The following is a 12,689-nucleotide window of genomic DNA, read 5'->3' as shown; positions in this document are numbered from 1 at the left end:
TCACCCGCAGGAGGAGGGAGGGCGAGGACCGCGAGCGGGGCACCCGCCCAGGCTCCGCGAGGCACCCGACCGGCTCGGGAACCCTCCCGGGCGCGCCCTCCGCCGCTCGGCCCGTCCCCTTCGGGGCCCCGCGCGGCCACCGCGCCCAGGACAGCGGCCCGACCCCCGGCTCCCGGGGGGCCCCGCCCGCGCCCGGCCCGGCCCGGCCCCTCACCGAGCAGCAGCAGCTTGACCTCGCGCGCCGCCTTCTCGCCATCCTCGCGGAGGTTCCGGTCGATCATCTTACTCCGCTCCACCGCCGCCTTGTCCTCGGCGCTCAGCGTGCAGCCCATTGTGCCCGGCGCGAGAGCTCGCCGCTCCCTCCAAGTCCCACGCGCTGGCTCGACACACAGGTGAACCGGCTGCGGAAGGCAGAGTAACCACAACCCAGCCCCACGCCACCCCCACGCGCCTCCGGCACGGCAAGAGGGAGGCCAAGAAGCCAGCAGCCGCGCGCGGCTCTTCCCCACGGCCCAGCTCCGCTCCCGCGCGCCCGAGCGCCCGCAAGTCCTGGGTTTCGAGGCTCCGATTCGGCGACTGCCGCCCTCCCGCCGGGGCCGCGCCGCAGCCTCGAGAAGCCCGGCGTCCGCGCCGCCGCGGCCCCGCCTCTGCCCGCCTCTGCCCGCCCCGCCCGCCCGCCGCGGGACCACGCCCAGGCGCGCGCCCGCGCACGTGCCCTCGGACAGCTCCCCTCGGGCGCGCGCCCCGCGCTGCCGCGGACCCCGGAGCCGAGCCTCCGGCGAGGCCCCCCCAGCTCGGCAGCGCCCCCGGAACCCCGAACTGCCCTGCGATCTCCCCGCCCTTGCTCCCTCGGTGGGAGTGGGGTGATGTCCCCGCGGTTACTCGCACCCAGGGATGTGTGCGGACCTGCCCGCCGGGTGCGGGTGGGAGAGGAGCCAAAGTTGGAAGCCTAAAGAGCCAGTTCTGGGCGTTTGAACTTGCCCGTTTCCGGGAGCCTCCCAAAGGTTTGGGAAATGTAAAAACCCCTGTCCGCTGGCCTTTAGGACTGCAGGAAATAGAGGGAGCTGGGAAAGAAATGGAGCCTTGTCAAAAGCAGAGGATTTGTGGGGAACAGAAAAGTCTGGAGGGGGTATAGGAAGTCAACTTCCTTCCTTCCTTCCTTCCTTCCTTCCTTCCTTCCTTCCTTCCTTCCATCCATCCATCCATCCTGCCCTTCTTCCATCTTCGCATTTCTTTTCACAAGCAGAGAACATTTGGAGGGATTTTCTCATAGCCCAAGAAAATGTGAGACAAAGAATCAGAGATATTTTAACATGACAAGAGGAATAAAACACACCCACACAAACAAATCTACTCCACGCCATAACCTCCCTCCTCTGTAAGCTTCCAAGCCCAGTTTTGAACCAATATTTATGACCATGTTAGTAAATCATAAGCCACTGAGCATGACATGCCTTTTTGCAGGCCTTAGCTTCCGTGCCCATAAAATGAGATGGAGTTCATCCACACTATCCTCCATCCTTCTAGCTGTAACTGACCTGGGGGAGATAAGCTCCTGGGTCTGCAGACTACTTCACCCAAGGGCAAATGAGTAAGCACAAGTTTAAGGTCTAGTCTCTGCCTGTCAGGTGCTCATGCCTTCTCCTTGGAGTCATCGCAGGAAATGATTGTTGAAGATGGGGCTGAGAGTAAAGAAACACATTTTCTTTGATTTATTAAAAATTAGCAAATTGCTCTTTGGTTTACACGTCTTATTTTCTAAAATCTATAAAAACTGTGCTTGAGTTTTCCATGAAGGTAAATAAGGCTGAGCTGATGCTGCAGGCAGAGTAGCGGGAGAATGGGTCACATAAACCAGGCTTGTGGGCCAGCAGAGATTGTAAGTTTCCTCCTTACTGGCTATTTCCTTTCCTGTTCTCCTACATTAGCCGAACCTGCTGGGCTCTAGAGATGCAATTTCAAGACTTACCACAACTTTTTCTGTGCAATTTTGTATTATAACAACAGAAAAGAGCAAGCCTTAAATAGTATGCAATCACCTTGGGCTTGGACTTGTGATTTTGGTTGGAAACACCAACATTCAGTCCATAGCAGGGTATATTTTATTTGTTTAAGAGGAAAAACCAGCTACAAGAGTTAATATTCACAGTACATAATGGAGAAAGCAATTTTTTTTTTATAACTGAAACAAACCTAGTTTGCTGTGAAGAATGACAGAAAGTGTAGGACAAAGTTGGAAGACAGCTTTAAATATTAAGGGGGAGAGTTGGACTTTATACAATATGTACTAAATGTTCCTTGCATTCTCCTGAGTAGGATTTAAAAAGGCAAATCTCTTACCCAACAAAACAAATGAGTTGCTAGTGGATTATGTTAGCAGCCCAGATATGAGGGAGTAAGAGTCACTTGAATTAATAATTTACATAATTACGATGTTGTAAAATGTGATTCAACAGCCCTGTCAAGAAGGTGGAGCAGATATTATTCACTCATTTATTTTGTAGAGAGTGAAATTGAAATACAGAGGTTAAAAACATCTACTTCAGATTATTGTTTGATTTCCTTCTGGACATCATATTTTTTAAACAACTATATTGAGATGAAATTCACATACCATATAATTTATTTCTTTAAAGTGTACAATTCAATCGCTTTTAGTATATTTACAGAGTTGTGCAACCATCATGACAATCAATTCTAGAACATTTTCATCATCCCCAAAAGAAAACCTCATAGCCATTATCCCTCAATCTTTCCACCCCCTCACCCCTTGAGTTCTAGGCAACCACTAATCCAACTTTTCATCTGTGTAGATATACTCATTCTAGACATTCTATAGTATGTGGTCTTTTGTAACTGACTTCTTTCACTTAGCATATGTTTTCAAGGTTCATTCATGTGCACACGTATCAGTATTTAATTTCCTTTTATTGCTCAATAATACTGAGCATCATAATGAAGCAGGATAGTAAGAAGCTAGGAGAATTCCCAGGCAAGTGGAATGGGGAAACTGAGACAAGATAATTAAACAAGGCCAAACAATTTGAACAACTTACAGACAGCTAGTGAATTGCCAGACCTTATCTTCCCTAACAAAGGACACTTGAGAGCAAATGGTTTATACCCCCACCCCTAACCAGAGAAGATACAGCTTAAATCAGGTTGGTCTGAGAGATAGAGAACAGAGACCCAATTAATACCATTTGTTTCAGCTAAACCCAAGGATGAGTGCAGTCACTCATCCTTTTTTAAAAATATATATATTTTATTGATTTTTTTACAGAGAGGAAGGGAGAGGGATAGAGTTAGAAACATCGATGAGAGAGAAACATTGATCAGCTGCCTCCTGCACACCCCCTATTGGGGATGTGCCCGAAACCTAGGTACATGCCCTTAACCGGAATCGAACCTTGGACCCTTAAGTCTGCAGGCCAATGCTCTATCCACTGAGCCAAACCGGTTAGGGACATTCATCCTTTTGTCAGGGAAACAAATAACAAAAACCTGATTAGAGCCAGACAGCCCCAAGATAAAAGTAAAATAGTAGCACAGTAATCCCAAACTCTCCTATGTGCTCATTTTGATGCATCAGCATATTTAAAATGTATGCCTATAAAAGCTGATGAATATTCTGCTGAAAACCTTTCCTAAGATTTTCACCCCTAGAAGAGAGATAAAACCCTCAAGACAAAGGATATCACTGTGGATTTGCTTTAGAGCGTACCCATACCCCTTCTCAGATGTGAACTTTTTACTTCCTCCTAAACTCTAAGAGTCCCCAGGAGACTTACAACCAGGGGAGCAGCAGGCAGCAACAGCTCCTCCCAGGCTTACCCTCTGGTCCTGTCTCTAAGGCCTCTTTTTTCTCTGACTTTCCAGCGAGCTGACAGCAGCCCCACCTTAGCTCACTTCTTTCACTGTGACTGTTACTTTCCAGTGAGCTGACAACAGCCCCATCTTGGCTCACTTTTTCCCTATAATGTTTCTAGGGAGCATCACCCAGGCTCCCTCCTGTTGCTTCTTCTACCCCAAAAGTCCTTCTTTTGTCTCACTGTCCCCAGCATTAATAAATGTACTCTTAAAATCACCTGGACCCAGCCCCTGTCTGGTAACAATAAGTCAGAGAGTTCGGGACATATGTTAAAAGATAAATTGGGACACATTCAGCTGAGAGTATCTAAGTCTTAAAGTAACTCCAGTGTCATAAGGAATAACTGAACATATGGGGTTATTTCATGGAGGATTAAGAGAAGATACAGAGTGACATGACACCTATTTCCAAATGACTGAAGATAAATCATAAATCAGAGGGAATATACAGTTCCCGTCTGGATTCAAGGTGGTAGATTCAGAAGTATTGGAAGAAACCTAGTGCAAACAAATTTTACCTCTGTGAGGAAAAATAATGTGCAACTCCCCCCAAAGAGAATGGGAAATCTCAGAAATGCATTCATTCTTGGCTCAGATATAAAAATATAGACTTGGATGATCACATATTGGGGGAAAAATGCAGAGATAGATGAACTTTTAGAATCTCTTTCAACCTTGAGATTCTATATCATTCAGAAGTCAGTGGGATTAGTGTCAGAACTAAGATTAAAATTCAGAAATTCATCTGGCTTTCAAATGTATCCCTACTCATCCTTCATCAGACAAACAAAGCAAATAAGCATAAGTGGGAAAGGAGAGTTTATCTGAGGTGTGTTGGCTTAGTGTGTGATGGATTAGTGTGACAATCAGGAGGAACCACGGAAGAAGATAAAATCGGGACAAACACACACACACACACACACACACACACACACACACACACACACACTATCAGAAGGATAGGGTGTATATTGGGCTGGATAAGTTAGAGGCAGATGCGGCAGGAATATGGACACCTCTCCATGGTCTACAATGAGGTTTTTGCATTCTAAATAAGAAGGAGAGGGTTTGGTTTGGGGAGAGGCTACGAATAATTAGGAGAACAGAGGGCCTCAAATGGCATCTGTACCATTCTGTATTTACAGATATAAGGGCCCACACCAGAACCATTTTGTGAGATTCTGGAAAAAGATTGAAAACCCCAAATACATTGAATTATCACTGAGAGACTTTATAAAACAAGCAGCACTCTGAGTGGGCAGCACTCTTTGAGTGGGACAGAGATAATGCAGAGGCCATCTTCTCTGCATGGAACGTACCACCACTCAGGGACCAAAGCACTGATGGACTGAACGCATCCAGAGACAGAACTTTGGGTATGGACATCTGTATCTTCCTGATGGGCATTGAACCATTGGCAATAGGCTCCTTCAAGTAGCTTCATAGACTGTGTCCATGACAACAGGGAACTGGATAAAAAGAAGAAAAACATAGAGGATATTAGGCAGTGACTTCAACCAATGGACTGGTTTGTGAGCACCTGTGAATGTGATGGCATGTTGATGGGCCCTCAGAAGCATTTGGAGAACGCTTTTTGTTTGTTTTGTTTTTAATATATATTTTTATTTATTTCAGAGAAGAAGAGAGAAGAATAAAGAGATAAAAACATCAATGATGAGAATCATTAATCAGCTGCCTCCTGCATCCCCCACCCTCCCCCCCACCACACACACACAGGGGACCAAGCCCACAACCCCCAGCACGTGCCCTTGCCTGGAACTGAACCAGGGACTCTTCAGTCCACAGGCCGACGCTCTATCCTCTGAGCCAAACCAGCTAGGGCGAAGCAGGTAGTTCTTAAAGTCATTGTGGATGAGGCCAGAGAGCATTGAGGAATATAACAGTGTGCTCCCCTCATTGCAAATCTCCTGGGACCCTTAGAGTTTGGGAGAAAGGAAGTAGAAAGTTCAGGCCTGAGAAGGCACATGGATGTACTCTAGATGAAGCCCATACCAAGTCTTTGTCTTGAGGGTTTTATTTCTCTTCTGCAGGTAAGACTCTGGGGGGGGGGGGGGCGGGTCGAGGGGGTTCCAGCAGAATATTTATCAGCTTTCCAAGTATGTTTTTAATATGCTAATGAATCATAATGAGTGCATAAGGGAGTTTGGGATTTTGCTTTGGTCTGTGTTACTGTCACTTTTATCTTGGGTCTGTCTGGCTCTAATCAGGTTTTTGTTATTCCCCTGACTTCATTCACCCTTGGGCTGAGCTGGCACAAAGAGCATTCACTGGGTCTATGTTCTCTATCTCCCTAACCAGGGTGATTTAAGCCAAGTAATCTCTGGTTAGGGGGGAGACGTATAGACCATTTGCTCTCAAGTGTCCTTGGACTAATGGACTGCAACTCCCCTGATGCTGTACTGGGCCTGACTCCTACATGGAAAGGAATTTCTGGATACTGGCTTTGCTTCTAACTTTACGGAAACCCCAGTTACACATCTGTGACTGGCCTAAGGGAAATGAATCTTTACAAACACAGGGATTTAATTCCACACAAATAAAAATCACTGGTTCTCCCATGCGAGTCTCAGAAAATTCTTTTTTTTCAGGATATCGTAAGAACTCCACTCCTGGAGGTACCCAGTGGGGAAGAGGACCCTGCATTTTCTCCAGTAACAGTAGGAGACGAGAGAGATGAGGGCTGCAAGTAGTCATGAGCTAGATCCCATAGAGCTTGCAGGTCATGCGATGGTAATCAAAATTTATTCTAAATTGGAATGTGCAAGCTTCCGTTTCTTCCTGAAAACCGGATAGATCAGTAGAAGGGTTATGATAATTAAATAACATTATGCATAACCCAGTGCCTGGCATCTCGTGTGCTCATAATATATTTTTGTGACTTCTTGTCTTTTCATGGTTCTCAAACTTCCTACTTTTCTTTTGGAGAATAAGCCGAAGAAGGAGGTCATACTTTTCGTTTCCTCTCCCGTTTTTGTTAGACTACCCACATTCCAAAAATGCTGTTGGAATAAATGATCAAGCAGACCTGGGGCCAAGCCTCAAGTGTAGGCTAGCTTCTCAAGGAAAGAACTCCCTGGCGTTATTTAGTGTCTATGTGTGGTTGTTGTTTTTCCCTTTTACTACACTGGATTAAAAAATAGCTATATTGGCACCTCCCCCTCAGTGTGTGCTTCCTGCTGGCTCAGCTGGTTGTCTTTCACTGTAGCTCTCTGTTTAAGCTGTGAAACTGACATTTGTGTCTCTTGTTCAGCTCAGCAGGCTCTGCAGCAGCAGGCTTGATTGATCCAGGACTGGGGTGGCAGCCAGGCCAGAGGGACTCGGAGAAGCACTGAGTGCTTTCCTGTGTTAATTACAGTTATTGGCAATAGTATTCGAAATAATGATAGTAATGAGTTTAGCAAGCATGTGTTGACTATCAAGACTTTATTAGGCTATGTATGGATTAGGGGCTAAAGGGGGCAGCATACGCTTTATATGAAGTTCTTAAGAACTCTTTGTAAGAGTTCAAGGTTAGCAAATGGGAAAAACGTCACATATGAGGAGCTTTAAGACATGAAATGACCTGGATTTTCCATATACCCAACCACAGCAGCACACAAAATGGAGAGTCAAGTGCTGCAGATCAGATCCTTAATGTCCTGTGAGGAAAGTGACTGGGACAAAATGTATGCACTGGCAGAAAAATCTTTGGTCACCTTCCCTCGTGCCTGGCCTGTCCCTGCCGCCTTATTCCAAGCTTATTGGTACTCTCCCCCTAAGACACAGAGAGATACATTAAATAATTCATAGGCCAGAGACCCAGACACGAAATGGGTTCCAGTGCATTGATTTCCTCTTCAAGGCAGGCTCCCGAGTCCATGATCTCCTTACATATCCTGCTTCTAATCTTGGTGGGATAGGCAGCTGCAGGCAGGGACTCTGTAGTTTCTCTCTACCATTTGCTGCACCAGGGTGGGTAAATGGGCTGCAGGCCGCCTAAGGCAGGCACACTGTTTTCGCCAGCAAGTCTGAGCATGTTGGCCCACCAATTTTTAATATGTGCTCACTGAGAGGTGTTGCTTAACCCTCACGCTTCAGCCACAAGTTCATTCTCATCCTTTTATCATGATAGACTGGGATGTGGGGATGCATAGCTACTGGCAGAAGGGCGCTTTGATTCACAAAGTACTCCTGTCTCTTTCTAAACAGGTCTGTGGGAACTCCTGGATGAGAAAGAGTGCTTCGATTGGCAGGACAGTTTCCAAGCATTTCTTGGTCCTAGAAAGTAAAATTTAAAATAATTATCAAAGCTTTGTCTTTATCTTCTAACATTTCTCAAAGCAGAGATGGGCAATTGATCTATACAACCAAGTTGAGCCGTTAACAATTGCTTTTTCAGCAACGACAAAAAGTTTATCCTGAGAAAAGTAGCTGAACAGTCCAGCTTCAATAAGATTATTGAGACCCCTTTGTATCATAAAGTGGCTGACTCAAGGACATTCGGATAGCCCAGGAAAACACTGAAAGGGAAAATGCAGCAATGGAAGAACTGTGGTTGCAATGTGGTCAGTGTTCATTTTGATGGTGATTTCATTGTCCTGAATTTATACACAAGTATTAGTGTAATTGGGTAGGATTTTTAAAATGGGGATATAATTCATGTGTAAAATTCACCATTTTAAAGTGTACAACTCAATGCTTTTTAATACAATTGCAAGATTGTACAACCATTACCACCAATTCCTGGACATCTTTATGACTCTAAAAAAGAAACCTCATACCCGTGAGCAGTCTTTCCCATTTCCCCACTCACCCCAGCCTTTGGTGACTCCTAATCTACTTTCTGTCTTTATGGACTTGCCTTTTCCAGACATTTCGTATAAATGGGAAAATACAATGTATGGCCTTTTGTGTCTGCCTTCTTTAATTTAACCTTATGTTTTCAAGTTTCATCCATGTTGTAGCCTTTACCAGTAATTTTTAAATTGCCGAATAACATTATCCCATTGTATGTGTATGCCAAACCGTGTCTTTCCATTCATCAGTTGGTGGACATTTGGATTGTTTCCAATTTGGGACTATATGAATAGTGCTGATATGAACATTCATATGCAAGCATTTGTATAAATAACTGTTTTTATTTATCTTGGGTGGGGCATATACCTAGGAATACAATTGCTGGGTCCAATGGTAACTCTATGTGTAACTTTTTTTAAAAAATATATTTTATTTATTTTTTACAGAGAGGAAGGGAGAGGGATAGAGAGTTAGAAACATCGATAAGAGAGAAACATTGATCAGCTGCTTCCTGCACACCCGCTACTGGGGATATGCCCGCAACCAAGGTACATGCCCTTGACCGGAATCGAACCTGGGACCCTTGAGTCCGCAAGCTGACGCTCTATCCACTGAGCCAAACCGTTATGGCTATGTGTAACTTTTTTGAGGAACCACCAAGCTGTTTGCAAAAGAGGCTGCTGCCGCATTACATTCCCACCAGTGTCTGAGGGTTGATGGGGTTAGTTCTAGATTCTTAACTACTCAGTTCCACTGCTGAAACCAGATCAGGCTTGTGTGACATTGCAATTTCAAAGGGTACAGGGAAAAAAAATCAAGAACACTGTGACCTGCATGGTCCTCCATTACAATTTAGTCTTTTCCTCTCACAATTTTAAGACTTACTTTGATGAAACGATTCTTACTCATGAGCAAAGGGCTGTTACCTATCATACCGTCAGTCAGAATGTAGGAACTCAACTACTACAAAGGTGGGCAAAAGTGGGTTTATAGTTGTGAATATGCAAAACACAGAGTTTATTCTTTTTAAAAAATATATATTTTATTGACTTTTTTACAGAGAGGAAGGGAGAGGGATAGAGAGAAACATCGATGAGAGAGAAACATCTATCAGCTGCCTCCTGCACACCTCCTACTGGGGATGTGCCCACAACCAAGGTGCATGCCCTTGACTGGAATCGAACCCGGGACCCTTCAGTCTGCAGGCCAACGCTCTATCCACCAAGCCAAACCGGTTAAGGCCAGAGTTTATTCTTGTATTATTATTTATTTATTATTTTTCCACATGAACAACTGTAAGCGTACTTTTGCCCACCCCTGTCTATATCAAATGAATGGATACATGAATAAAAGGTAATCTTAATGATTTCAGTAAAGGCATTTTATTAACGGAAATGTTTTGGTTCTTGCCACAAGCTATGCTACCACTGTTCTGCTATTAACAGTTGAAGGAAATAAAGTAAATTCAATGCAGGAACATGAGCCCAGGAGGGAGGAGACATACAGGCTTTCATTCTGCTCTGAGACTAATTTGCCGTAAGACCTTGGGTAGATGATTGTCTTCACTTTCCTCATCTGTCAAACGGTAATGATATCTGTTTTAATTACATGACAAGCTGTTGGGCGGCTCACAGGAAATAATGCGTTTATAACTGAGTCAGCTGCTACCTCCCTGCTCTTGCTGTCCTGGGTGGCGTATGCTTTGCCTCTGCTACTGCTTTCATACACAGTTCCTTTGTTCTGTACTAAATCAGTCCAGACATACTCAATTCTCTCTCTCTCTCTCTCTCTCTCTCTCTCTCTCTCTCTCTCTCTCTCTCTCCCTCCCTCCCTCTGTCTCTCTCTGTCCACAGAGTGGACTTATAACCCAAATTACTCAGAAACAACTAAAAATCACACACTGGTTATTTTATTTTTCTTCTTAAAGTTTTTTGTGTTTCTCTGAGTGGGAGAAGGCTCTGGGGGGTATCCTACCACCAGGGAGATTTTTACAAGTTCTTTGCTCCGTGCCGCTATGATGCACAGCATTTCTTGGTCTCTGCCTTCCAGTCTCCTTTCTTTCTTTTTCCTCTCCAGTCCTCTTAGGAGCAAAACCCAATGCCTTTCATGTCCTGAATCAGAGCACCCTGAAGCTCTCTCCTGTTTGTGGCCCCCACAGCCTCAAGATCTCACTTCTCTTTCAAACAGCTTGTCAAGGTGTTTTCTCCCCTCAGTTACAACAGTTCCATCCCTCAGAGACATTCTGTTTCTACCTGTTAAGATAATACTTTATTTTTTAAATTATATTCATGTGTGAAAGTGCTTTGGAAAGTTAAGGAGAGTAATGGATATATAAGGGATTTTATATTCAACAATCCCTTTTCTTGGGAAGAAAAAAAATGGTATCTCTTTTCATCTATTGAGAATAGCAGTATTCACCAAACAGCCTTTTTGTTGATCTTATCCTTGATCATTCATCACAATACAGGACTATGGGGCGGCACATAATTCAACATAACCAGATTCCCTGTGGATTAGTAGTTGGAAATGAAAGAGAGATCAGTGTTTTTAGGTGGCTGGATCTGTAAAATATATGCTCTAGATCCATGGGGTAGCCACATTTTCATTTAAGAAGCAGAAGAAATTGATCTCTAGATATTTTTTTAAATGCTTCAGACAGAGAACAAATGGAAGAAATAGACGAGAATTACTGGTTGTAGCCTTTTCTGACACCTTGATAGGCTTCTGGTTTATATTCTTATAATGCAATCCTGTCTTCACCTCCCCCCCCCGCCCCCCCCCCCCCGCACCAAACTACTTTGAGTTTATTTCTACTGCTAATAAAAAAAAATATTTACATAATGAGGGCTTGTTATTGGTTTTACCATTAAAATTTTTCTCTAAGTTTTCAGAAATATCTTCTTGTTTTCAAAATGTATTTATGGTTTAGTTAATGTGATTCTCACGACAACCCTGTGACGTAGGTAGTATAAGATTTATTGTTCCTATATCACATATGAGGAAATTGACTTTCAGAGAGATTAATTGACATACCCTCAGTAAAATACCCAGGAACTGGCTGAGCCAGACAGAGACACAGAGCTTCTAGAGCTGCTTATATGCTTCTGCAGAAATGATGTAGGGAGGAGTGGCTTCTAACTGAATTTCCAACATACAGGTATAAATGGTGTAACTGTTAGAAATTTAACAATGCTTAGATCTACTGATTATCCACTTAAATTGTTTGAAATTGCAATAAAACTTTAATGTGGAACAAAGGAGGCAAAACCCGTGGTGATGAAATGAACAAGCAAAGGGAAAAGACTCAACTGGATTGCTCTTAACTAAGAAAATCATACAATTTTATTTGTAAAGTAGCACAACTCATTCAAATTTTAAAAGGCTTTTTTCCTAGCAATACTATATATGGTATTTATGTTTTATTTTTATGTGATACCATAAAATGTTTCCTCTTCTGTATTTGTCATTTCCTCCATATTAAACTTGATTCGTTGGCTGTCTAGAAACTTAACAGTGGCCTGAGAACACTGGAATGTGGAATTCACCCAATACTGAAACACTGAGCATATCATGTACCCAAAACACTTGGAAAAGCCAGGTAGTCTTACTCTGTTCATTTCACCTAATCTTGGGTGTATTGTGAATTTTCTGGAGACAACATTGTTATAGATCCTGGTCACCTGGAGCAGATCTAACAGGTTGTAGCACAGAGGGTAAAGGCCTTCTTGAACTGTTCCAGGAACAATTTCATCTCACATTCCTTTGCAAATGCCTGGGGCTGGCCTAGATGGATAAATATCGGAACAGAGATGACACACATTTCCGCAGGAGGGCTGGGCCTGGTTACCTGTCCATATAATAGGCTCTTAGTCTTCTGACAGTGTACTCAGGGCATCTTCTCAGAGACAGGCAAAAATGACAGATATAGGCTGGAGCTTTAAGCCCTTATACCCTCGACCTTGTATTCTTTTTTAAATAGCAGAATTTCATTTATAAAATTATAAAGTGTTCTCAGAGAAGTG

General features: G+C 43.9%; 1 protein-coding gene across 3 annotated transcripts in view; it reads right to left on the bottom strand.

Moving 5' to 3' along the window:
- Nucleotides 1-614, bottom strand: part of GNAI1 (G protein subunit alpha i1) — an 80,611-nt gene extending 79,997 nt beyond the window's left edge. For 2 of the 3 annotated variants that reach the window (XM_036327678.1, XM_036327679.1), the window contains exon 1: nt 215-613. Coding sequence is in view for 1 of the 3 variants with exons in the window: in XM_036327677.1 (XP_036183570.1) it covers nt 215-332 (118 nt within the window). In the remaining 2 variants the exon portion in view is untranslated. Of the gene's footprint in view, nt 1-214 lie in introns of all 3 variants that reach the window. The other variant, XM_036327677.1, reaches the window with a different exon arrangement.
- Between the last annotated feature and the right edge of the window lie 12,075 nt (nt 615-12,689).

Source organism: Myotis myotis, unplaced genomic scaffold (genome assembly GCF_014108235.1).
Source record: "Myotis myotis isolate mMyoMyo1 unplaced genomic scaffold, mMyoMyo1.p scaffold_m19_p_11, whole genome shotgun sequence".
NCBI classification, from domain to species: domain Eukaryota; kingdom Metazoa; phylum Chordata; class Mammalia; order Chiroptera; family Vespertilionidae; genus Myotis; species Myotis myotis.
The sequence above is the reverse complement of the archived record's forward strand: the minus strand, read 5'-3'. Positions and strand labels throughout refer to the sequence as shown.